Here is a 27,354-nt window from a genome sequence, read left to right as displayed (position 1 = left end):
TTAGCCTTTTCTTGCTTTTCCATATAATGTGGTCGCTTTTCCTGGTGAACTGTGGAAGAGGAATCGGAAGAGGCTAATCTGGAAGCCAGGAGACCAGGTAGGAGACAACGTAAGTCTGAGCTCAGCTGAGCGTCATTTGTGAGTACTTGGTGTAGCCACCAGATCATGTTTTGTCAACTAAAATTTGGGCAACAAATTTATAAAGTGACTTTTTTTTTCACAAGTGAAAAAAGCATCTTTGCCTTTTTTTTTGAATGGGCAACTATTTAATCAGGCAAGAGTAAAAGCCTCACTAGACCATGGCCCAGTTACTCAAGCACAGAAATGAGCTTTGGGCTTGAGCAAAAGGCACAGAGGGAAGTGGATTTGCTACTTGCCTTATCAGTGGCAGCCAGAAAAGGAAGTAGAGAAGAAGAACAGGAGGAAGGAAGAGGAAAAAAGCATAAACAATTCCTTGTCTCATGCTACGTCACCCTCTCCCAACATGTTAAAAGCTACCTGACACATAGTATGGTTCTTCTCATGACTTAAAATATGACTGTCCTTCTCTTTCTATCAAATTCATTTTAAATAAATCACAGGAATAAAAGAAGAAACAGCCCAGAGAAATAATCCCTAACTGTAAAACTTTGTGCAGTGTGGCACTTAGTTGGAGGTATTTTGAATGGAGTTTCCGAGTATGAGTAGAACCTTCCTTTCATGTCCTCACATTCTTGCTGACTCACAAAATAAGAACTTCTGCTCTAGCTGTAGAAACTGTAGCTCTACCTGTAGAAACTGTAGCTATCTGGACCCTACTCACTGGCTTCTAGTACAAGGAGCAATTTTTCTGTGCTTCATGATGAGAGTCTGATGGCCTTTGTCCACCCTTCACCACTGGGTGAATCAGTGGGCTCAAGGCTGCTATACATGAGTGGCCTCTCACTCGGTGTTAGTTGGGCCATAGTCTTTCAAGAAGATGGCAGAGAACTATCACTCTGTAGGCCCAACCCATCCACCACAGAGGTCTCACCGGCTCTACTTGGAAGGGAGGGGAACAGGAAGCCCATTCTGGCCCCACATCTAAGCTACATTCTCCAGTTTTATTCATAATAAAATTCCTATGTCTACTTCTGTGTTCTAGTCTCGGAGTCCATTTCCCGGGTCTGTTTCCCAGTTGGTTCAAAACTCAGATGGGAGATGGAATGAACTGACTGGCCCCTTCAAACCCCGACACCCAACATCTCTCAAGTTACGTAATTTAGTTAACTATTTATGAGACTGCCTTGTAAAACACAGAAATTTTTCCCTCCTTGTAAAGAAAATTAAATGGTACAAAAAGTTATGTAACACAATTCTGAGAAGTATAAAAAAGATAGATATGTAAACTCTTAATATGAAAACTGATTATCTGCCTAACTTATAAAGTCTTCAATAAAACACTATGAATTTTTACCCTCCTGTTTTTCTATAAGCCATGACCTCCTCAAATACAAGCTCAGGATTTGTAATGCTCTCCAGACTCCATGCAACAATCTCCAAATACTTAAATCAGCAAAACAAATCTACCCATGAGTAACCTAGGAGCTGCCAGCATCAATTAAAAATAAGTGGTGTAAAACAAATTGATGAAGGATAATTTTGATGCAACACAATTTCGGCTTATATAATGCCTTCCATCTCTAAAAATAAGCAGACCTGAATAACAAAAAAAAAATTTCCCTAAGAAACAAACATTTGTTCCATTCAATAAAAACAAATTGCTTTTATGTTATCTGAAAGGGTTCAGTCAAACAGAAATATTGGCGTTGAACCACAACATTTGAATATTTTGGCAGAAGTGCTTTTAAACCATTCCTTTACATGATTTAATAAAAATGGTGCTAGCACTGGAAAAGTAACAGAACGGAAAACTTTGCAATGTACAATCGAGTTACCATAAAATGTAAATAAGCTTTATTATGCTAATGGTTTCTATGGAACTTATCCCTTACTGCCCTTGAAATTATAAATTACAAAAAGATGAGTTTTAAAATAACATGACTCCAAAAGCTACAAATAATTTTCTATTTTAAAACGGTTGTCTCCAGATCAATAAGGAAAAGCTGTTTCTAAGTAAGTCATCAGAAATCCTTACGTACTGAGAGTACTTTTCAGGGCCAGTTTCCCACTCCCCACCCTGAGTTTAAGTTTCTTCTCATTATTCCTATTATGATTGCTCCAAATCTTCTCCATATCGCTTAGACCCAATGCTGTGTCCTCCACTTCTCCTCTCCCCTCCTCCCCAAATTCTCTATCTTCACACATCCTCTTCTTCCTCCCCATTTCTGTGTTCTTACTATTCCAGACTAACCCCAAGAAGCTCTTCCCTTATTCCAACTTCCCCTCTACCTGTTCCGATCCCCTGCTGCCCGCCCCGATGACAGCCTCAACACAGACTTCTCTCCCTCACCTATGTTAAAAAAAACAGTCAACCAAGTAAATTTGAAGATCTAATTGGCTTTATTCAACCATTCATGAATTGGGAAGCATCCCATCTAGTAAACAGAAGAGCATTCTGAAAGGTTGTACAAAACGGCAGGTTTTTATAGGCAGGGTGGTGGGGCAAGGAGGCTACTAGTGAAAGAAAAGAAAGGATTGTTTCAGGCCAGGTCACCTTCTTTTTGGGGAAAAGTGAAGGTCTATCATGCAGATTATCTCTTCTTCCTTTGGGGGGCAGGTGTGGGAAATGGAGAGGGCCCATGTTACAGATGACCTCGTTGGTGCTGACCAGAATATTCCAGACTGGCTGATTGATTTCTTTCCTGTGGAAGTTGAAACTGCCAGTAGGTCAGGTGCTAAATCTAGGTATGGTATGGGCTTTAGCACAAGGGATACCATTTGGGGCTTTTGGTTTTCTCTTTAACACCTACAATGGTGCTCTGGGCTCCTCCTCTCCCTTTCAAACCACCTAACAGACATCTGCATCCCTACAAGTCCCAAATTCACTTTCTTACAGAGGCCAGGGAGGTCATACAAATGAGAGAAACGAGCTGGGTGGAAAGGATAAGCATCGGGGACAGGACCATGTGGTGAACCAGGAGAGCATGGTATTTCTAAGGTGGACAACCAATTGTTGCCAAGAGGAAGTGAACCCGCAGTGTCAGATCTCCCAGTTTTTCAACAGAAATCAAAAATTATGTTTCATATGAAACCTCCCAATTTATAAATGTTGAAAACTATTTTTTTAAGTCTCTGAATGCTATGGAGGACAACAATGTGAAGGCCAACCAAAGTACATTTGTGAGGCACGTGCACCACCACTTTATTGCCTCTGTCTACACTCCTCCACATCCTCAGGGGCCTACTCCTTACTCGTTTCACAGTCTGGTTTCCAAACACCATATGCTGAAACTCAGTGCAACACTCTGGCTTCTTCTAGGTCCCCACCATCCCTAAACTGCCATGGCATTTGACGCCAGTGACAGATACTGATGACCAACTCACACTTCTGAAGTTCCCTCTCTTCGTGACCCTGCCGTGGTGTCTTCCTGGTTCCTCTTCCCTCTCTGACTTCTTCCCCAGTCCCTCTTCTTACTTTAACCTCCCTCATCCTTCTATACTGCCTTGTAGTATAGCGTGGGGAGGTTCACTTGGACAGAATGCCTGAACCACAAACTCCACAAAGGCAGTTTTCTTTTTTTTTTTAATGTAAATTTACTTATTATTTTTATTTTTGGCTGCGTTGGGTCTTCGTTGCTGCGCATGGGCTTTCCCTAGTTGCCGCGAGTGGGGGCTACTCTTTGTTGCGGTGCACGGGCTTCTTATTGCGGTGGCTTCTCTTGTTGCGGAGCACGGGCTCTAGGTGCTTGGGCTTCAGTAGTTGTGGCATGTGGGCTCAGTAGCTGTGGCTCACAGGCTCTAGAGCGCAGGATCAGTAGTTGTGGCGCACAGGCTTAGTTGCTCCGGGGCATGTGGGATCATCCCGGACCAGGGCTCGAACCCGTGTCCCCTGCATTGACAGGTGGATTCTTAACCACTGTGCCACCAGGGAAGTCCCACAAGGGCAGTTTTCAACAGGACGATATAGTTTGAGCAGCAACAGTGCTTCCAACTCAGAGGGCATATTTGGCTGTGTTTCTGATCCTTGAATGAATATTAAAATCCCCTGGAGCAGAGGAATGTAATTCATCTGGGTTGTAGCCTGACCTCAGGATATTTTTAAAGCTCAACAGGTGAGTCTTATGCACAGCAAAGTTGAGCACCACTGGTATACATCGTGACTAAGTAAGTGGGTCATTACTCAAAATTGGTGGGTCTCACGTTGTGCATACTACTGCTTTCAGGGTCTGCCAGACATTGCGGCTCCACATATTCATTCAACCACGACTTCTGACTGCCAAGGTGTGCCCTGCACCACGGGCCTAAAGAAAGGCAATGGAAGGCTGAGCCAGCACGGGTGCCGAACATCCTCTCTCAGATTAGACCCTGTATGATCTGAGTAAACTATTCTGTGAAAGTAAACTGTTTGTTTCATTGGAATATAATTTGTAGAACCTTCTATTACAGCAAGGCTTTTCCTTTGGCTTATAAATGGAAACCTTCCAAATTTGTTCTCTATCGCTCTAATTCTGAATACCCTCTTAAATTCTGTATTTCCAGCCGCCTTGGTGGACATTGCCACTTCTCTTCTCCCCACTACCCACATCTTCTCCTCCTGCCCATTTCCCATTATGATGTTTCCACGCTCCCACCCGCTGGAGTGTGAAATCTTGACATAGTCCTGGACTCCTCCCTCTAGCTTCTCCCTTCTAATATTCATTCTTCTAGCTCACCCAATATTGATTCTTCTCTCACACTGTTTCTGCCATCTGGCTATGCCTCTCCATTCCCACCACACCTTCCAACCTAAGACATGGCTACTCCATGCCTGGCCTATGGCAATGGTCCTCAGTGCTCTCCCTGCTCCCAGCCTCTTCCTTAACCAATCCGTTGTACTCTGCGATTGTGTTTCCTCCTTCTTACAAACCCCTGTTGCACCCTGCAGGAATAAACTAAGACAGGCCTACAGCCTGGGCCTACTGAGCTGTGTCACTCCACCACCCAGTCTCTTGAGTGAAGACTCAGAGATGTGCTGAGCTTGATCTGCAACAGTTTCTTGCACCTGGTGAGTAGGCAGACCCAAGCCAGAGTCTACAGCACAGTCAGGCAGGTGGTCAGGAGGCTATAAATCCTGCCAAGAACGCAAAGGTGAACCTCTCACTCCTGGCCAAATGGTCACCCACAGAAGTAGAGTCAGCAGCACAGTGCCCTCTATAGGAACTTTGGGAGACCTATGCCTCCACCTGGGACCATGCCAAACAGTCTCCTGCCTTATGTAGTTACTTCCAAGTAGGGATGTTTCTAGCTCTTCTTCCAGTGAAGAACTTTTCACCCTCTTATTGTGTCTATTGGTATCTTTCTATATTCCACATCACCCTCCCAAAGTGACAGCCCCACAGATTTCCAATACTCAACAACTAAGATCCATTCTCCTTGGGGCCGGCATTCCATGCCCTTCCCAGTCCATCATCACCAGTCCTTCTGGCCTTGTCTCCCACTACACCTGGGCTCTGGTCCTATTAGGCTGCTGGCAACATTCATTAAACCAAGAAGGATGTGAATCATGAGATGCCCCATCCAAAAACCTATGGCCTTCCATATTTTCCATTAAGCTAAGAAAACACAACATATCTGAAGCTAACACTCTAGCATAATGTGCAATGTTGGAAATTATAATGAAAACTAATCTTGTTGATTTTAATAAGTTCTGTCCATGTCTCCCTTTAACATTACGATTATAATTTTACATAACACTTGATAGCACTTGAAAAAGCACTTTGATTACATTATCTCTTTAATCCTCACAACAATCCTGTGAATATTTACAGATGAGAAAATGGAGACACAGAGATATTACTTTGATTTTCCCAAGGTCACACAATTTCTGGGATGCACAGATGGTTTCCAATCCCACATCTCCTGATTTTAAAATCTCATTAACATTCTACTACCCAGTCTTGCTTTATTTACCAATGTAAATCTCCACAATGTTCACCTAAACTCACAGACAATGAAAATTAATAAAACAAACTACTTACCTTTGAGAATTTCAGTGCAAAAGCTATGCTTTCTTGACACTGTTCTGATTCTTTTAGTGCTGTAATAAGGGGTATATGCCTCTCTACAGATCAGTGTCATTAGAAACCCCAACCAAGACTGGCCACAGATAGAGAAATGAAAGCTTGTAAAAAGCACTGGAATTGAACAAAAATGATAGTAGTGAAAAGGTAGGAAGACAAACAGCATTTCAGCAACTACATTGTTCTGCACAGAAAGCTGCCCAGCATCAAATACTGGCCTCTTTATGTTGTCATGCAAACATCTAATTGCACCATTTACCTTCTATAGTGCTGAAGAGAGACCAAACAAGCCAAATGCCATTTCTTTATTGTCATTTGCCATGGATTCTAACACTCAAAGAAAGGAGTAGAGATGATATAAAACTGCAAGAATCTACTCTGTTCTAATACTGGTGAAGGTAAATATGCATCCCTGGAAAAACCCTTGGCACCCAGATAGAATGTGGGGTTGGGAACAGCAGAAGTGAGTGAAGGAGGCATGGAATGAACTCCCAGGACCTGACTCATGGAAAATGCGGGAAGGACTCAAATGGCTCCATTTAAAAGTAATCAAATATGAATATTTTTCAAAGAAAAAAATTTTACTCACTCTTAAAAAGAAATGCCTCCCATATCTTTGACTCAGCTATGCCACTTCTAGGAATTTACCTAAGAAGGAAACACACACACATACACACAAACACACACCCATATGTGATAATCTCAACACACATACGCACACACACGCACACACACCTACATGTGATAAAAGTCTTGGTTGAGATTGAGGAGGGTGTCAGAGGAAGACAACGAAGGGTTGAAAGAGATTTAATTTTTACTATAGCCTTTTGTACCTTTGGATTTTTGTCCAGTTGAACACCTATAACCTATATAAGAAATTAACTAATTAAACAAAAAAAATTTTAATCCATGCTTCAAATACACATACTCTATAACCCAGAAATATCTCCTTTAAAAATATTTACAAATAAGCCCCAAGAAGTCTATACAAGGATATTTGGTGCAGTAACGTTTGTAATACAAAAGATTAGATGGAATCTAACTTCCTTTCCATCAATAGGAAAATGGTTCAATAAATTCCAGTACTTCCATTCAATGTAAAACTCTGCAGCCATGAAAAAGAATAATATATCCACATGCAAAATACTCTGCAAAATAAATTGTTTTTTTAAAGCCAAGTGAAGAACAACATGTATAGCTTACTCCCATTTTTTTGTGAAAATAGAGAATATATAAATATAAACATTCCTGTATATACTTTCTATATAGAAGGAGACTAAGGAAACTAGTAACAGTGGTTAACAGTTGGGAGGGTTTCTGAGAGGTTGATGGTTTTCGGTGTATACCTTTTTTTGTTTTTAATTTTTAGTCTTGGCATGCATTAATTTTTCAATCAAAAAAAGATCATTTAAAAATCAGTGCCTCACCACAATGACACAAAGAAAACCCACAGCAGCTACCTTTATCAATGAACTTTGTTCTTTATTCATGAATCCGAGTAGACAATCAAGCATTATCTAAGGAACAGCAAGAATCCAAAAGAGAAGGACCAAGACGAGCAAAGAAAACAACTGACCTGATACAAAAGAAAGCTACTTAGTACTCCCAGAGATATTTGAGATGATATTAGAACCTTCTCCCTCCAAAAAAGAAAGGAAATAGAAACCAAATTGTTCTTGGAAACTAAAAATATGACTGAGAAATATAAAAAGTTCACACACATCATACAATCAAAAGAAAAGAGAAAATATGAAAGAAAAGTTGATACATAGAGGATAAATCCTCAAGAACCCATATTTATCTCATAGAAGCTCCAGAAAGTAAGAAAAAAGAAATAGAGATAAAATAATGAAATATATGATTGAAAAAAATCACCCAGAGCTGAAGAAAGACATGAGTCTTCATATGGGAGTCCCAGTGAAAGCCAAGCAGAAAACATGAACAAATCCTTATGAAATTCAAGAATCCCAAGGATAAAGAGAAGGTTCCAAAAGACCTTCCTGAGGATGAAACAAACCAACAAAAGTTTCATACATAGGAATGAGAAACAGAATGGCATCAGATTTATCATCAGTCACACTAAATGTTAGAAGACAGCCAAACAATGGCCTCAAATTCAGAGGAAGTAATATTGAACCTGAAATTCAATACCCAAGAATCCTATCAAATATGAGGGTAAGATAGATATAGTTTGAGACATAAAAAAATGAGAAAGTTTATTTCCCTTGTACCCTAATATGGTACCCTTGCACCTAATATGGTTAATCTATATTAAAGAAAAATTACGGTTAAGCAGCTAGACAATCTTAAGATATGATGCTTTCTTGCATAAAAAAGAAAAATAAAGTGTCAGGAGAAACAAATATGGAAAAGAATGAGGTCTAAATAAACAGTGGCATGATCTTGAAAAATTGACAGTGTTAAAAAAAAAAAAGTCCATCTGAGCTTTGTGCTTAGAACATTCTTTATGAACAACACTAGTTTTGTGACATTAAGATTATATCTTCTCCACAAGTCCAATCATACTATTTGGTTTTGCAAAGAAAATATTTATATAATCATAATATTATCAAAACTCTTTATTTATTTTCCATTTTCAGAATCGACCTACAGACCAACATGTAAGATATAAATATATATTACCAAACAGAATATAAATATATCTTGGCAATGTAAAAGTAATATATGTGATGATAGTTGGGAGTTGGTTATATGGGAAGGGGAATTGGAAAGGATAGGAGTGCTACTTTCCTCACGTCAATCACAGGGAGCATGATTTTGTCTAAATCAGATCAAGAAATAGGGCTTAGGTTTATAATCTAAAGTTATAAAAGTAATCAATAGAAAAACTAAAATGTAATTAACCCAAATGAAGTTAGTGTGGTGGAGGTAGAAAGAAAATGTGAAAAGAGACCTACATTCACCAATTTTTATGGCATGGGGTCAACTGACACTGTTCAAAGTTGACAGACCACCTTAATGAGTGTTTGGGAGACATTTTACATAAAAATTAATTTTTTTTATTTTTTTATTTTGTGTGTGTGTGTGCTTTAAATATTTGTTTTGGGGGAGGGGAACACACACTTCTACTCAATTAAGAGAAACATTTATACCGTCCAGGTCTTTTATTTTCTTTACACCCATCATGCCATGAATTCATAGGGAATGGGCTCCAACAGTTCAGCCTCCTTTCCACTGGTTCTCATGACGTGCGCTTCTCTGGGTGGAGCGGGCTGGCGCTTCAGCTGAACCCAAGTACCTTTCTCTTTGGCTTCCTTCTTTTTCGGATCATTTTCCTTCACCCATTTCAGGAAGCTATCTCGGCTCTTAGAGTGCTTAATATGATCGATACGCACATTAATTCTCTTGGCAAGAATCTTGCCCTTAACTTGTTTGTTTACAAGGATGCCAATAGCATGCTGGGTAACACTGTAGACTCTCTCAGTTTTGCCATGGTAACATTTGTGGGGCGTTCCTTTTTGAACAGTGCCCATTCCCTCGCTATCTACAGTATCACCTTTCTTGTAGATTCGCATGTATGTGGCCAAAGGAACAACTCCATGTTTTCTAAAAGGCCTAGAGAACATGTAGCAGGTGCCCCTCCTCTTTCCCTTTGTGTTGGTCATTTTGGCGAATTACTGGAAGATGGCAGTTCTGGCCGAAAGGAAAAATTAATTTTTAAACATTTCTCAGTGGCTTCCTCTGGGAAGTAAAGTTAGGCTGTAGGACAAATAAGTCTTTTCATTTTTGTTTTATCCATATTTATGCTATTGGAATTTTAACTTCAATGTTCTTATGCTTTTTTATAATTTTTTTAAATGTGCTTCTTGTACAAATGGGTTGCCCCATAAACTCTAATCAAGACATTTATATAAGTATTATTATGACTGATTCTAACAATAATAATGAATAATAAATATATTTTACTGAGGGCATTTTATGTGCTAAAGGTTTAGTGAGCACTCCGATTGAATCATCACAACAATCATGTTATAGACACTATTATCTCTTTTATTTTATGCACAAGGAAACTAAGACTTAAGAGGTTAAGTAATTTTCCACAGTAACGCATCAAATAAGAAGCAAGGGGAGCTATGGCTTAAACTCAGGACTGTCTGACTTCAAAGTTCATGCTTAAAACCACTAACCCCCACTGCCTGTACTCATCCTATGATTTTGAACTAGCAACTTGCAGACTCCATTTTCTCTATCGACTATATCAGCTCTGAGAGATCTTTATTTGAATTCCAGGGTAGCTCCTTTGACTGAAGACAATTTCCAAGACCAACACTTTATATACCAGTTGCAGTAAATGTTAGAAGGTAGCAAAGCAATGGCCACAAATTCTGAAAGAAGAGAATTTTGACGAAAATTCAACACCCAGGGATCCCGTCAAATGTAAGGTGAGATAGAGATATTTTCGGACATAAAAAGGACTGTGAAAAAAGGATGCATTTTGTGCTGTCTTAATAATATGTCTTATCCTGAGGCTTGTTTGAAGTTGGTAAATAGAAACATGTAGTTTCAAAAGAGATTTTGGTGTATATACCTATAAATTTTATTTCCTTTGTACCCTTTCACAAAAATTCACATGAAGATATATTTCAGAAAGGGGGAATACACATCTCTGCACAACTGGACCATTAGAGTTAAAAAAAAAAAATTCTGTCATTCCACTTCCTGCAAGCTTTACAATTAGGAAAACAAAGAAAAATCCATTACTTCATGTGACAAGTAACTTAGTTTCTGCTTTTGGCAAACAGGAATAGATTCTGGTTATTCGGTCATTCAACTAGTGTTTGGAATCACATTGCTTTCTGCTAGGGAGATGACAGTGAACTATAGACATAGTTTTGAGCTGCTCACTGTAAACCAAGGAGTGGCTGGAGGGGTGCTTGAGGCCCCACCATCTCAACCAGCACCCCCATGCTTACCCTCACTAACATTCTTCTGATTTTTCATGATGATTTTAGTACTGGGAAAACAAAACTTCAAGCCCTCCATACATTCTTCCCCTTCAAAGAGATTGCAGTCCCAAAGCCATCCTATATAAAAATTCAGAAACCATCAGGAGAGCTTAGAGTCTTGTGGGGATAGACAAGCAATTAACCAGAATTATATAATCCATCACACATACATGGGTCATGAAGTAAAGGGTTCTGAGGGTTTTTTTTTATTATTATTTATAAGGTTTTATTGTTATATTAAATGGAAGAGCAGGAAGTTATGGACCAAGCCATGCAACATAGTTTCAAAGTAAAGGATTAGAATAATCAGTCACATTTCTTATCTACCATATACTTTGATAAGCTATAAATTGTATTTTTACATTTCAAAAGTATTTAAAATTTCCACGTGTCTCGTATAGGTATATACACCAAAATCTCTTTTGGAACTACATGTTTCTATTTACCAACTTCCAACAAGCCTCAGGATAAGACATATTGTTAAGATTACACAAAATGCATCCTTTTTTCAGAATCCTTTTCATAAACTCCACAGCCAGATATTTTGCAGAAGTCTCTTCAGCTAAAAATAGAAATTCTCTTCTATAGATAACTAAAAAAGATTTGAGATGAAGAAGGTTAACTACTCTTTTGTGGGTCACAGCACTGATGTGCTTCAGCCCTCAGAGCACAGCTGAACTTTTACTCATTGACTGAGTCAGTTGCCACTTTCTTTCCCTCAATGTCTTTAAGCTGAGTTTGTTTTGGCACATTGGTTTATTAACACATGGACCCATATATGGTAAATTCATTTGATAGCTCCTCCCAATCCCTTGATACTAAATATTGAAGTTTGATTAGAGATGGAAAAATGATGCTACTCATAGTAGAAGAGACCAAAATCCAGTCCTCTCTTCCCCTTTTGCTAAAAAGATGCTTACGTTGTTTGGGTGTCTCCTCTCCTCTGTACATCCTGGTGCTCAGAAGAGGGAGGGGGGCCCACTCCACACTGCCTGGTTTCCTGTTCTTATTATCAAGGATTAGTTTGGACATGGGCATGAGGTATAATTCTGGATACTATGATGTGTGGGAAATCTGGGAAAGGCTCTCTCTCCTTACTAACAAAAAAGATAGTTGGGGAGAAACATCCCCTGTGCCCAGTGTCATTGTGTTCATGACCATTCCTGGAGCTGTGGCAGCCATCTTGCAATCATGTGGGGAACTAAGTCAACAGGTCCAAGAGGGTAGAACAGAAAGATGCAGAGTACTTACGTTCCTGCTCTGTTGAGCAACTGAATCGACCATTGAATCAATCAACAATCTGGAGCATTCACATTTGGACTTCGTGTTATGTGACATAATAAATATTCCTCATGTGTAAGCCACTTTGAGTCAGGGTTTTCTGTTACTTCGCAGATAAACACATCCAAACTGGTCCACACAGATTAGTTCTCTCTGTTTTCCCTTTCTTCCTCCACCCAGCCACCATTCTTAACATAATTTAATTGGTATTAACATTTTTACACAGGTAGATTTAGCTTTCTTCGGTGATAAATTTAAATTTCTCCTCATGTTTTAAACTTTACCTTGGCAATCTAGTTTAAGAAACTGATCTTATCAAAGATATCTGGTTACCATACCCATGGGGCACTAATAATATTCTTAAGGTCATGGAAGTAGCAGTATGAGGCTACAATATTTTTTGATAGCCTAACATATCGGCTTTGACCAAAGACTCTTCCCTATTAAAAAAGAAAAAAGAAAAAAAAGAAATGAAAAAACTGAGTTATATGTGGAAGATTTCTAATTCTTATCCCAATTTTTTTTTTTTTTTTGATAGACTTTCATTACAGCAACTCCTTAAAGCCTGACTCTTTGGCTTTCACAGTTTAATTTCTCGGCTTTGAGTTAATATTATTCCCTTAATCTCACTAATCCTCTAAGAAAGATGAACATAATGGTGAACTTCATGTAAGAAATATTCTATTAAATTTTTAAATGATTAAATTGTACACATAAAAATAAAATATGAATTTACATTGAATTTACATAACTTCCTGCCCAAATTCCTGAAGTTTAAGTCATCTTTTCACCAATACCACTTCCAAATGTCTCTCTACGTGAGCTTTATCAAGACAAGTGTCAGAATTCATAAAATCAACCAAAGTAACTGAAAGGCCTATGCTAATAATAAATCATAACACAAGTCAAGGTTAATTACAATTAGATTTTAAATATTTTGCTTGAGGACGCTAAGCTTATTTAGTCTGGAACATAGTTTTAAAATGAAATGCTTATATATTGATATAAAAGATATAACAGTATAGTACAGCTGCGGGGTAGAGGGAGGAAACACTACGTAGCACTATTTAAATATTACATATTAATCTCAAAAATAACAAAAATAAGCAGTTTGACCGTAAATTATTCTCAGGACTTTAGCTTTAAAAAAAAAAAAAATGTAAAGGCCATAATCTCTTAAGCACTTCAGGGCAATGACAATTTTTTAAAATTGTAACTGGGAGGAAGCTAAAATGCCAACATTCATTTCTGGATTTTGCAGCCAACTTTGTCATACAAGTGCTTTACTAATATTTTTTTTCATACTTGTGTTCTAAAAGGCGTTCTCCGGAATAAAGCCTTAAGTTTAAATCAAAGACAAATTATTCAGAACCCACCCCACCATATTTGTAGTGGCTCTCTAGCTCCTTATAAGGAAAAATACTGGAGATGAGGTTAGAAATTTTAAAAGTAAATGTGAGGATGTGGTAAAGAATGATCTTATCCAGTCTGTAAAGTGGGTATGGGATTTTTAAAGTCCAAGAATAGTGGATAGTCTAATATGAAAGTGAATGAAGATACTCCTTAAGCAAAAACAGAAACCCTTTTTTTTAAGGAAAGCTTGAAGGAATTTTGAGAATTGTACTTTAGCTAAGGAAGATATAAACATCTGGGGGATCTGAGTGGAGGATATGCAGAGTTCTTATTTTTAGTAATTTTTCAAAAAGTCTAAAATTATTACAAAATGATAGGTTTTAAAATATTTTAAAATTATTACTATTTGGCATGAGAAATTAATTCAGTTGTCTAAAATGTTTATTTTCTGAGCAGGGTCATAATAGTTAAGAAGATTATTGTGCTGGAAAAATCTTCAATAAGTAGTCCATGGCCTCAATTCCTATCCTGGTTCTCAGTGATATTTAAAGACATCAATCTCCATAGATAGATTTTTACTTTCACACAGCTGAGTTCTACATAGAAGAAATAATTTAAAAGCTCCATGTAACATACGTCAATTACTTTTCAATAAAACTGGGAAAAAAACTCCATGGACATTCACCTGAGTTTTGTTGGTATTTCAAAGCTGACTTAAATACACTGCTCTTCTATTTGGTGGCTTATCAGTTCCTGTCAAATTCCTTCATAACATTTCTATTTTTTTGGTTTCTTAAAAATAAAATGCAAAATTATCGACCTAAAATGCCCTATAATTATAGACTCAGACTCCCAGAGCTCAAAACAATATTATAGATAATCCTACACTACACAGGGATGTAAAGGAACTTACCCAAAGCCACACAGTACAACCTAACATATCACATCACAAAACACAACACACCAGCCAATTGCAATGTGGGAACCTAGACTGGCTTATAAAAAGACATTCTTGTAACAGCTAGAGAAATTTAAATATGGAATGGCTGCTAAATAATGTTTATGATTACTATTAACTTCCTTAAGTATAATAAAGTATTTCCATTGTCTTTATTCTTAGATGATACATGTTGAAATATTTATAACTTTTGAACTTACTACAAATTTTCAAATGGTGCAGGATATGTGTTTGTATGTGTTAATATATGTGTGTGTTACTACACTGAGTGGGCGAGATAAAGAAATTATGGCAAAATGTTAACAATTATTTAGGTGGAGAACATATGGGAATTCAAGTTTTCTGTATGTTTAAATATACACAGTAGTCAGGAATTCCCTGGTGGTCCAGTGTTAGAGCTCTGCACTTTCATTGCCGAGGGTTCGATCCCTGGTCGTGGAACTAAGATCCCGTAAGCCGTGCAGAGCAGCCAAAAAAAAGAAGAAAAAAAAAAATACACAGTCGCCCTGTACTTCACCAAAAGCCACAATAGCTCTCACAAAAATTGTACTAAGGACTTTGTTTAGAGCCTTATCGACTCTTTTTAAGCAGGCAGTTCTTAATGAAGTTGACTTTTCTGTTTTTCTTTAATACAACAGACTAGAAGCAAAAGTTAAAAGAGAGAGAAATGGATATTAGAGACAGTCACGATCCACTTGACAAACATTTATAAACAGTCTACCAGATTTGGGAGACAGCAATGGCCACAATATGATCCTGGCCCTAAAGAAGCCCACAGTCCAGCTGGTGACAAAGATATGCAAACAATTAGCCATAATGATAACTAAGATACCTGATACAGAGAAAGAATATGAAGCAGTAGAAACAACTGTGTTAGTAACCAGTGCACAAACTCAAAACGATCACCACAAGCCATAAGGAAAATGTCAAATTTTATTTCATATACATTTAGAAAGTTAGAGAAATTAACATTACACTTTATAAATATTATTGTGAAAGTATTTTATTATGTAAAGTTTTAAAGCTTACAGAGAAATGTTTACATATCAAAAAATTTATTTCCCTGGTTAGGAAGAGTCAATATTCTTAAGATATCAATTCTTCCCAACTTGACCTATAGATTCAATACAATCCCAGTCAAAATCCTAGCAAGTTATTTTGTGTGGACAAAAATGTAAACTAAAGCTTTTATGAAAAGACAAAAGACCCAGCATAACCAACACAATACTGAAGACAAATAAAGTCTGAGGATTGACATTACCTGACTTCAAGACATACATTAAGCTACAATAATTACCAAGACAGTGTGGTATTGGTGAAAGAACTGACAAACAGATCAATGGAACAGAACAGAGACCCCAAAAATAGACCCACACAAATATAGTCAATTAATCTTTGACAAAGAAACAAGGGCAATTCAGTGGAGAAATGACAGTCTTTTCAACAAATGGTGTAACAATGGACATCCACATGCAAAAAAAAAAAAAAAAAAAGAATCTAGACACTGGCCTTACACATGTTGCAAAAACACTCAAATGGATAATAGGCCTAAATGTAAAACGCAAAACTATAAAACTTCTAGAAGATAACACGGGAGAAAATCTAGGTGACTTCGGGTTTGGCAATGAGTTTTTATAGAGAACACCTAAAGCACAATCTATGAAGGAAAAAATTGGTAAGCTGGACTGCAAGAAAATCAAAAACTTCTGTTATGCAAAAGAGACTGTTAAGAAAATAAAAAGACAAGCCAAAGACTGAGGTAAATATTTATAAAACATATCTGATGAAGGACTTGTATCCAAAGTATACAAAGAACTCTTAAAATGCAACAATAAGAAAACAACCCAGGGACTTCCCTGGTGGCACAGTGGTTAAGAATCTGCCTGTCAATGCAGGGGACACAGGTTCAAGCCCTGGTCCAGGAAAATCCCACATGCCGCGGAGCAACTAAGCCCGTGCACCACAACTACTGAGCCCACGTGCCACAACTACAGAAGCCCGCAAGCCTAGAGCCCGTGTTTCACAGCAAGAGAAGCCACCCAGATAAGAAGACCGTGCACTGCAACGAAGAGTAGTCCCCGCTCGCTGCAACTAGAGAAAGCCCACACGCAGCAACGAAGACCCAATGCAGCCAAAAATAAATAAATTAATAATTTTTTAAAATTTTTAAATAAGTAAAAAAAAAATCCCAATCACAAAACAGGTAAAAGATCCAACCAGATATCTCACTAAAGAAGATATACAGATGGCAAATGAGCATATAAAGAGATGTTCAACATCATATGTCATTAGATAATTGCAAATTATTATAAAACATCAATTGGATACAACTACATACCTATTAAAGTGGCAAAAATCAAAAAAGTAAACAATATCAAATGCTGGCATGGATGTGGAACAACAGGAATTCTCATTCATTGTTGACGGGAATGCAAAATGATACAGCCACTTTATAAAAACAGTCTGGCAGATCCTTACAAAATTAAATATAGTTTTACCATACAGTCCAGCAATCACACTCCTAAGTATTTAGTCAAATGAGCTAAAAGTCACATCCAGACAAAAACCTGCGCACAAATGTTTATAGCAGCTTTATTCATAATTGCCCCAAACTGGAAGCAAACAAGATAGCCTCCAAAAAGTGAATGGATAAACAAACTGTGGGACATCCATAGAATGGAATATTATTCGGCAATAAAAAGGAATAAGCTATCAAGCCACTAAAAGGCATAAAGGAATCTTAAATGCATACTGCTTACTGAACAGAACCAGTCTGAAAAGTCTACATACTATATGATTACAACTATATGACACTCTGGAAAAGCCAAAACTATAGTGACAATGAAAAGATCAGTGGTTGCCAAGAGTTCAGGGAGCGGGGTGGGAAAGGGATAAATAGGTGGAGCACAGGATTTTTTACAGCAGTGAAACTGTTCTGTAGGATACTATAATAATGGACACAAGACATGATGCATTTGTCAAAACCCATAGAACTGTATGACAGAAAGAATGAACCCTAATGTAAACTACAGACTTCAGTTAATAATAATGTACCAATATTGGTTCAGTTGTAACAAATGTACCACACTAATGCAAGATGTTAACAAGAGGGGAAACTCTGAGCAGTGCAGAGAGGGAACTCTGTACTACCTGCTCAATTTTCTGCAAACCTAAACTGCTTTAAAAAAATAAGCCTGTTAATTTTTAAATTTTTTTTGTGTGTGTAGTACTCATTTGCCCCAAATACCAAATAACGAAGCTCTGTTAGAGTAAGCATGTGTTGCTCACAGTCAAGTCTTTACCTACACTAAACTGGCTTTTTGTGAATTGTCAGTCACTTTCAGAAATGCTCAAATAATGAGCACATAAATTATGGGTAGACCCTGGGCAGGGTTTCGAAAAGTGTGGTCTTCAAACCACCCGCACCAAAATCATTTGGATGCTTGTTAAAAATCATATCCCTACTAAATCATAACCTCGAGGGGTGGGCAATCTGCATTTTTAACAAGTTCCCTGGGGATTGTGATGCATGACAAGTGTGGGAAGCACTGCATTAACAGTGTATAAGGATACTTAAGGACTACTTTTATTTTACTGCTTATAAAAAGCAAACAATTAAAACATACCAGCTGCCCAGTAATTGAGAACAGGTTTCCCTTCATCTCCCTGGCACAAGATGACAACCAGTGACTTATTTTGCAGTTTCAGGAATTCCAGCCATAAGGACTAAATTCTCCAGAAACACTTTATTATATAACACCATGTTTTTTAAAATGCTGGTTTTTCAAGAAAGAAATAACGAGACAGTGAAAACTACGATGATGCTTATGGCCCTTCTGTGTTTTTTTTAACTGAAGACTTTTGAATCATACTTTTAATAAAGGATTAAAGAAGAAGCTTTCTGAGGCTTTTATCATTTATTATTCCCCAAATTGAATAAATATTTTTAAATAAAATTCTCAGAGGACACTGTCAATTCCTTTTATCTGCGAAAATTAATTTCTTTGAAATCATTTTGGTCTTGCCCTTTTCAGGAAGGTATCATTTTACTGCATCTATATCAAAGAAGGTCAGTCACAGAGTCAGAACACAGGGCAACGCTTCATGACCATGTCCCACAACAATCATAGAGTGTGCCTGATCAATCCTGGCTGTCATCATTTCTTTGACTCTCCACCTTGCCCTTTTGTGACCTTGGCAATCCAGCTTTAAGCTGTATGATATTGTTATTGCCCCAATTTATCCAGTGGTCAAACTCAAGCAATCTTAGCCACTCTGAACACAGCAGAGACATGTGTCTTTTAAATCTTTGCCTTGTCTTTCTGCATCCTTTCCCTCTTCAGCCAACAAATCATTTATAGTCCTTCCTTAGTGGAAACAATCTTATGTTAGTCATTTATACTTATAATCTAAGGCAGTGCTGGCTCAAACTTGAGCATGCATCACAATAATCTGGAGGGCTTGTTAAAAGACAGATTGCTGGGTCCTACCCCCAGCTTCTGATTCAGCGGGTCTGGGATGGGGCCCAAGAATGTGCATTTCTAATGAATTTCCATCAGGTGATGCTAATGCTGTTAGTCCAGAGATGACCACGCTTTGAGAACCACCGATATAAGATAATTTGCCACCTTACTTCTGGTATTTGCACCAGATCATGTTGTGACAGGTACGGTAATTATATAAGTTGTTCCAGACTCATCAGAGTGAGAATCTTAACTAACCACCCATAGATAGTATACGACAGACGATGAAAATTGACAATTCCTTTTGACAGTGGTCAAGGCCACCATATATAATTGCTTTTCTACTGTCCTAGAGAAGATCATGCAACAAACATCTCAAGTTAGCATGTGAGCACTCTTGCCTTTTATCTGTTAATCAACTCTTAACTAGCTAAGCTGCTCATCTGTCCCTGCCCTAAGCACTTTCACTCAATTTTCAATTGCCTGCCTTGTAGTCTTGGCTAATCTATTGGACTTGGACCCACTCCATGAAGACCTACCTCTTCCCATCAGAGACCCACACCCCCACTGCCACCCTGCAGAACCCAACCTGCCTTTCTGACCTCTAGTCATGGATCCTCTCCATCCTGAGGACCTGAGGAGTTTCGGCCCAATTCCTTCCTGGTCTCCTAGGCTTCTAGATGTGTGATATACCTCTGGCATCAGTCCTCTTGGCTGCCTCCCTCGGCACGACTTGGAGAAGCGAGTTTATTCTCTTTTAAAGGTTATTAGGAGAATGCCAGAGCCAAGGTGAGGCCAGGGCCACTCTGGGACCTGGGTAATGAAAGTGTCCCTCAGTAGATGGCAGGAGAAAAGGGAGCCTTCACACACAGGAGTATATGATTGAAGAAATATCAAATCCTACATTCTTTGATTTTCTCTGATATTTTCCTTAGCGCAGTGCCAACCAGAATGGTTTCTCACCTTCAGATAAGAGTTGCACACTCTGCTGAAAGATGTTGTTGCGCTAGGAAGATCAAGATTAAATCCAGAAGAAACCAAGCAACGAGAAAAATGGGCTACTTGTCCAGCAGAGGGCGGCAGACCACATCACAAGAGGGACGCCATCCCCAAGCAGCTCTTCCCATAGGAAGTCCAGGTCTGTAACTGCCGGGTAACTACTGGGGATTCTAAAGGGAGTACATTGGAATATTATTAATTACTTCCATGTTATTACTCCTCATAACAAGATGCTAACAAGAAAATGTCAACATTGTATGAGAAAAGAGCATCAGACCTGGAGTCTGAAAAGCCAGATTCTAGCATTTTCTGTTTGACTTGGCCAACAACTCAGAGCTTCCATTTTCTTACCAGTGAAATGGAGGGAAAAAGTAATAAAAGCAATCAATACCAATCACCTGTGGCCCATCAACCTCACAGGTTCGTTGTGGGAGCGGATAAGTAAAAGGAAGAAATCTATATGCACAAACATTAGTCATTTTCCAGGTTGTGAACTCAAAACAAAAGAAGTATGTTAACCCCAAAAGGTCACCTCAGCTCTTCCTTCCACAGGTCCCAATGCCGAGGAATACTTTAACCTTATCATCACAATTGTGGAGAGAGATTTTAGGCACTGGTCTGCAGGGATAGAGGGGATTTCTGGAGTAGGAGCCCATTCAGGGAGGCACTAAACCCCACTCCGTAATTAAAGGCACAGACCACTCCACCCCAGTCCCAGGTACTTAAGTGTGGCTGGCAAAAGAGAAGCCAGGAGCCACGGTGCAGAGAATTGAGGGAGGAAAGATTAAAGAGAAAGACTAAATCTAGGGCTGTCCTTCCCAAACAATTGCTGGAAAATTGCAGAACCAGTCTGCCCCAGGGAACTTCAGGGAAAATATTACTTTGATTGTGTGACGGCATCTTTCACAGAGCACACAAGAGCCCTGGCCGGCATGGCAAGGCAGAAGCTAAGAGCTCTGGTAGGTATATTATGCCTTTATGGAGTTGCTATGCTAAATGTTGAAAGATGCACAAAATTTAACTGTCAAAGTTAAAATCACAAATTCTGGACTAAACGACAAGACAGAATTCCAGATGATTTCATTCTATTTTTGTGTGACAGGCTATTAATTGCCATCACTGCACAGAATTTTTATTTTAGGACAGCGAAGATTTCTCTTGCCTCAAGTCCCAACCAACACTGTCCTCTCTGCTGCAGAAATTTCTCTAACCAATCTTCCTGTCATTTGCTTCACGGGCTTGTTCAAATTGACACTTGAGAGTTAATTTACACCTTCCTATTTTACAAAAACAATCCCAGAAGAAGGTACCAGATGATCTATCCCATTTGAATTAAAATTCTGATTTTCAGTCTCTGCTATGGATTATATACATGGGAATCCTTGAGGGGGACCCTCACAGGAACTAGGAAATGTTTTCTATCCTTTAAATTATTTTCTCAACATATCCATGCTGGTTACTTTTAAATCTATCTATTCCTTAAAATCTAGCTAACAAACAAATCATTATAAATACTGCCATTTTAGGGAAACAAATCATAAAACCATTGAATTCTTCTACAAGGAAGTCATTAATTCAGATAACTGAATTCGAACAAGTTTTGGAGCGGTCTTATCTTTTCTGAACCTCAGAACAGATCTAGGGCCCTTTTTAAGTTGTAGCTAATATGTATTGGAATTTTTTAAAGCTAACATATACAAATACAACATAGGTTTCTTTTGAATACACATGGTATTAAGCTATCCACTGACACTGCCTGTTGCCTGCCTGCCTGACACATGGTAATAACACATTTTCCTGTCCAAGTGAAATGAGACAGGGCCAAGTGAATTGCTTTGGCCAATGAAATGAGAGAAGACATGCGCTCATCACTTTCAGGGAGAAGGCCATAAGAGCCCATGCCCGATTGGCCTGTTCGCTCTCCCAGTCACCCTGTCCAGTTATCTAGCCTGGATTCTGAGTGAATAAACCGTGAATCAGAGACCTCTTAGAGGCAAAATGGACACGTGATGCCAAGGGTTAGAAACAATAAATCTTTGCTGTCTTAAACCACCGAGATTTTGGCATAATCCAGCCTAATCCAGCCTATCCTGACAGGCCAGATTCAAAATCTGGCTCTGAAACTTATTATCCTTGACTACACAGGCAAGTTCTTAAAACTCTCTGAGCCTCAGTTTCCGCCATCATAAAAATGAGGATAATAATACCTTTCTTAAATGAGAAGCTACGTGCAAAATACCTTTTACATAGTAAATTTTCAATATAGATAAATAATAGCTGCTATTATTATCACTTGTTCTTATAGAAGAGAATCTGAAAACGGGCAGTGCAAGAGCAGAATAAACATTTCCACTTGTTCTTCTTTGAAAAATGTTAGGTTAAGGACTGCCACTTACATTTTCTAGTTAAACAAGCGCTATACAGGAAATACAAATTTTATTAATAGCAGTACTGCCATCTTATGAATGCAGAAAATAATGAATATATAGATGTTAAGTACACAGCAAGTCAATGATGATAGAGAGGGATTTATTTATTTACTCAATTTATGACATTGTGACCTTGAAACTCTTATGCAAAAAATCCATTAATTCCAATTTGTAAAGTACACGAAACTAGCAACAGGGTGGTAATATGGATAAAGGACAACACATGAAGAATTAGAATGGCTTTTAAAGCAACATTTGTCTGCTCCCTTCTCATTAAACCTGTTTTAAAAGGTGAGGTATGTCCCTGACCCTAAAAATTAAAATTCTTCACCCCAATCAGTCTGGGTTTGTACATTGAGATATATTGCCTTCCTCCACAAGCACTAAAAGATTTAATAAACCCCAGGGTAGCCAGAGATAAATTTCTTAAAAGAAATTCAATTTGCAGGGTTTAGATATTATTTACTTCCTGATTGGAGAGCAATTTGTGAACCTTACCCAACATGGCTGCATAACTTCTTCCTCTGGCAATGGGAGTAAAATTGATTGGATCTTTTCATGGAATAATATACGGATTGATATAAATTTTTTGCTCTCGCATCTCAGTATCACCTTGCTATTTACTTTTTGTCAAAATAATCCTAGCATGCCAGGCACCAGGCAAAACATCGATTTTTATGTAAAAAATTTCGTCTTTTGTTTAGGAAATGATTCTGTCTGTAACAGAGTCTTTCTGCTCGCCACATTCACAGAGGAGAAAAAAAGATAACTGAGGCTTGTCCATTTATCCCACCTTTGTCAAAAATCTGCTGATACAAGTCCTTGCTTCTCATTTGTACTAAGAACTCCGTGCCTCATTTTGCACTTCCAGAGCTATTAGTTCTCTTCAGTAATCACTCAGGACTTAATTATACCCTCAGAGCCAGAAAAGATGCATCTACTAGCCATGACCACGTGCCTGCCTGTCAGTTGCACAGGCCAGTTGGAGGCCTTGGCTCTTTGGACTTGGCTGTGTTTCATGCAGCACTGCCAAGACAAGATAAGTCCATGTGGGCACTGCAACACAGGACTCTCAGAGCCTAAAGGAAAATAAATCCTATTACGTTCTCTCTGAATGTATCAGTTCAGGTCATAAATACTTGGACACAGCCTCTCTTTCCCATGAGGGAGTCGCTGCTGGGAATGGGAAGCATGAACACATGTGGCTCTGCAGTGCCAGTCCCAGTAAGCTGTGCCCCCTGAATGACCTCTCTGACCAACTGTTAATCATTCAGCCACACTTAAATTGAGAGGGAAAATAACAATAACAAAACTAAAACACTCAACTTTCACAGCACATTATAGGATAATTTCATGCAGGACCCAGGAGCCCGATAACGTGGAGAGGGTATTTCAAAGTTGAAAACTGCCTTTGATTCTCTCTGGGGATAGGACAGAGGACACAGTAAAGGAGACACCTAATTGAAACTGCCCAGAAGCCTCCAAGGGCTTCAGGCTGAAAGTCACCGAGCACGATGTGGAAAACGGCTGGGTAGCCTGCATTTCCTTTGGACCACAAACCCTGAATCTGGTTGTAATCATGGTCGTTACTGATCAGAACCGGACTTTAGTTGATGGCATACGAAGTGGTACAAGGACTTGGGCACTTGTGTGCAGATGTACACAGTTCATAGACTTTACTCTCAAATTCCCACACTGTGCTCATCAAAACAGTATAGGAGCTGACCCCAAGACGAATATTCATCCAAAACAGTCAGTTACAAGATAGGCCAAGGAAACTGCAGCCAGAGAAAGGAATTCTAACATTACAGATGTTTGACTGTTATAAGTGCAGAAAAGCAAAGAAAATGAGAAACAGAAGCACGAACCTGAGGTTGGAAAGTTTTCTCTCCTGAAGGCCTTGCCCACAACAGGAGCTCTTCAGAAAGCACAAACTGCCACAAAGGCACCTCTAAGACGATAATCAACGAGAAGGGTTCACCCCCACTGCTAAAGATCAGAAAGCTGCAGACATCCTGGTCCCAGCCTAGAACATCACAGATCAGAGAGACCTGGCTTAGAAGGCTTAGGTAAGAAATAATCATAGTTTATTTTGAAAACATACACCCCAAATAAAGACGTGCTTCCTCCTGCTTTAGGACCAGCATCATTAGAGACCTATTTTTAAAACAATCAAACAAAAGCCTAACTCTGAAGATTTTCATTAAGGGGAGCTGTTTGGGGAGCCACAGAGGTATAAATTACAATACACAACACACAGTAATACTCTAAAAATTCTCCTGACTCATCTCTGTCCCCCAAGTCCTACTTCTTGGAACAGCTGCCCCTGTTCTTATTCTCTCTCTTAAAATATTCCAGCATCAGTAAGCTCTACTTCTCACTAAGCTGTCAGCATCTTTCCTTTATTACTCAGATAGTTTCAGGCTCTTTCTTACATTCAGTCCACCAATCTTCTGCAGCTTCTTCAGTTTTTATCTCCAAACATTTCCCCAACTAGATCCAGTAGTTCTATAAGGAAGAATCTTGCTTCTTGACAAGACAGAAGAAGGAAAAGCTTTATATAAATTGCATTTTGAATATTCATTTTTCAGTGTAGAGATACACAGAGACTCTCATACACCACAGTTACAGGCTATATGCAGAAGCTAAAGTCATTAAAATATTTACTAATGAACTGACTCTGTTTATCCCACACTTCTCACAACTTCATCTATCACTCCCGTGCTCTCTGAGGTCAGGATTTGGGGTATCTGGCTGTATTCGTTTCTTATTACTACACTAAGTCCCTTAAAACAACACGCATTTATTCTTTTACAAATCTGGAGGTCAGAAGTCTGAAATGAGTCTTGAGGGGCTAATTACAAAGTGTTAGCAGGGCTTCTTCCTTCTGGAGGTTCCCGGGGAGAATCTGTTCCTTGCCTCTTCTAACTTCTAAAAGGAGGCAGGCTTTCCTTGGCTGGTGGCTGCATCGTGCCAATCTCTTTTTTTTTTTTTTTAACATCTTTATTGGAGTATAATTGCTTTACTACTGGGCATATACCCTGAGAAAACCATAATTCACAAACAGTCATGTACCACAATGTTCACTGCAGCTCTATTTACAATAGCCAGGACATGGAAGCAACCTAAGTGTCCATCGACAGATGAATGGATAAAGAAGATGTGGCACATATATACAGTGGAATATTACTCAGCCGTAAAAAGAAACGAAATTGAGTTATTTGTAGTGAGGTGGATGGATCTAGAGTCTGTCATACAGAGTGAAGTAAGTCAGAAAGAGAAAAACAAATACTGTATGCTAACACATATATATGGAATCTAAAAATATATGGTTCTGATGAACCTAGGGCCAGGACAGGAATAAAGACACAGATGTAGAGAATGAACTTGAGGACACATGAGGTGGAGGGGAAGGGGAAGCTCTTGCTTCCATCATAGCAGTTACTACTAACAGTGATCTCCTGCCTTTCTCTCATAATGACCTTTATGACTGCATCAGACCTACCCCAATAATCCAGGATAAGATCCTATCTCAAGAGCCTTAACTTAATCATGTCTGCAAAGTCCCTTTTGCCATATAAGGTGACATTCACAAGTTCTGTGGGTTAGGATGCAGATGCCCTTGGTGGGGGCCATGGGGAAGGGGGCTATCCACACTATCAGATGTCACAAACTGTATAAAAACTCAGTACAATGCAAGACAAAGTAAATTGCCAGACTCACAAAAGATGAATGAATTCATTAAGTCAACAAAAGTTATGATTGAGAACTGCTGGAATTATGAGCAAAGCTATTGACAAATCATAATTCAGCAAAGATAGAACCCTTTACAATTGAAAAATATAGAAAATCAGCAGGGATAATAACAGCTGGGTACAGAAAAGAAAAAATTATTTAAATACCACCTGATTAAGAGAGAATCTTTGGAAAACTGATAAAGCTATCAAATTTTTTTGTTCATGATGCAAAAATGTGAAATAAATGATATCATATATATGATCATACAGTTGTCTTAGAAGAAAATTTTTTTTTACCAAAAATGAATCAATCTTGATGAATTCCTTGTTCATTTTAAGTTTATAGTTGTAATTATTGTTAATGTTATTCCAATAAGGAAACTTATTTTCATAAGTTTTAGTTTTAGTTTTCAAGACAAGTAACTAGTTTAAACTTTTTTCACTATGTACAGAATGTACATTCCAGGAACAGGGGAGGAAATAGCAAAGTCATGGAGGAGGGACTTCCCTGGTGGCACAGTGGTTGAGAATCTGCCTGCCAATGCAGGGGCATGGGTTTGATCCCTGGTCCGGGAAGATCCCACATGCCGCAAAGCAACTAAGCCTGTGTGCCACAACTACTAAGCTTGTGCTCTAGAGACCGCAAGCCACAACTGCTGAGCCTGCGCATCACAACTACTGAAGCCCATGCGCTCTAGGGCCCAAGTGCCACAACTACTGAAGCTCGTGTGCCTAGAGCCCGTGCTCCGCAACAAGATAAGCCACTGCAATGAGAAGCCCGCGCGCTACAATGAAGAGTAGCCCCCGCTCGCCGCAACTAGAGAAAGCCCACGCGCAGCAACAAAGACCCAACACAACTAAAAATAAATAAAAATAAATATAAAAAATATTTTACAAAAAAAGAAAAAGTCATGGAGGAACTGAAGTCTTCCCCACCCTAAAGCTATTTTACTATACTGTGTTTCTGAGCATGGCTGTATGCCATGACAGGCGTACTCCAGGACCTGTCTCTCCCTGTCATAAGGGG

General features: G+C 38.7%; 1 protein-coding gene across 1 annotated transcript; it reads right to left on the bottom strand.

Annotated features, from left to right (window-relative positions):
• Positions 1-9,283: 9,283 nt before the first annotated feature.
• LOC103014050 (60S ribosomal protein L21-like) lies at positions 9,284-9,783 on the bottom strand. The gene has a single exon (XM_057528145.1). It carries the CDS (start codon positions 9,764-9,766, stop codon positions 9,284-9,286), a length of 483 nt encoding a protein of 160 aa, XP_057384128.1. The 5' UTR covers positions 9,767-9,783.
• Positions 9,784-27,354: the final 17,571 nt, after the last annotated feature.

This window comes from Balaenoptera acutorostrata, chromosome 14 (genome assembly GCF_949987535.1).
Source record: "Balaenoptera acutorostrata chromosome 14, mBalAcu1.1, whole genome shotgun sequence".
In the NCBI taxonomy this organism is placed as follows: Eukaryota; Metazoa; Chordata; class Mammalia; order Artiodactyla; family Balaenopteridae; genus Balaenoptera; species Balaenoptera acutorostrata.
The sequence above is the reverse complement of the archived record's forward strand: the minus strand, read 5'-3'. Positions and strand labels throughout refer to the sequence as shown.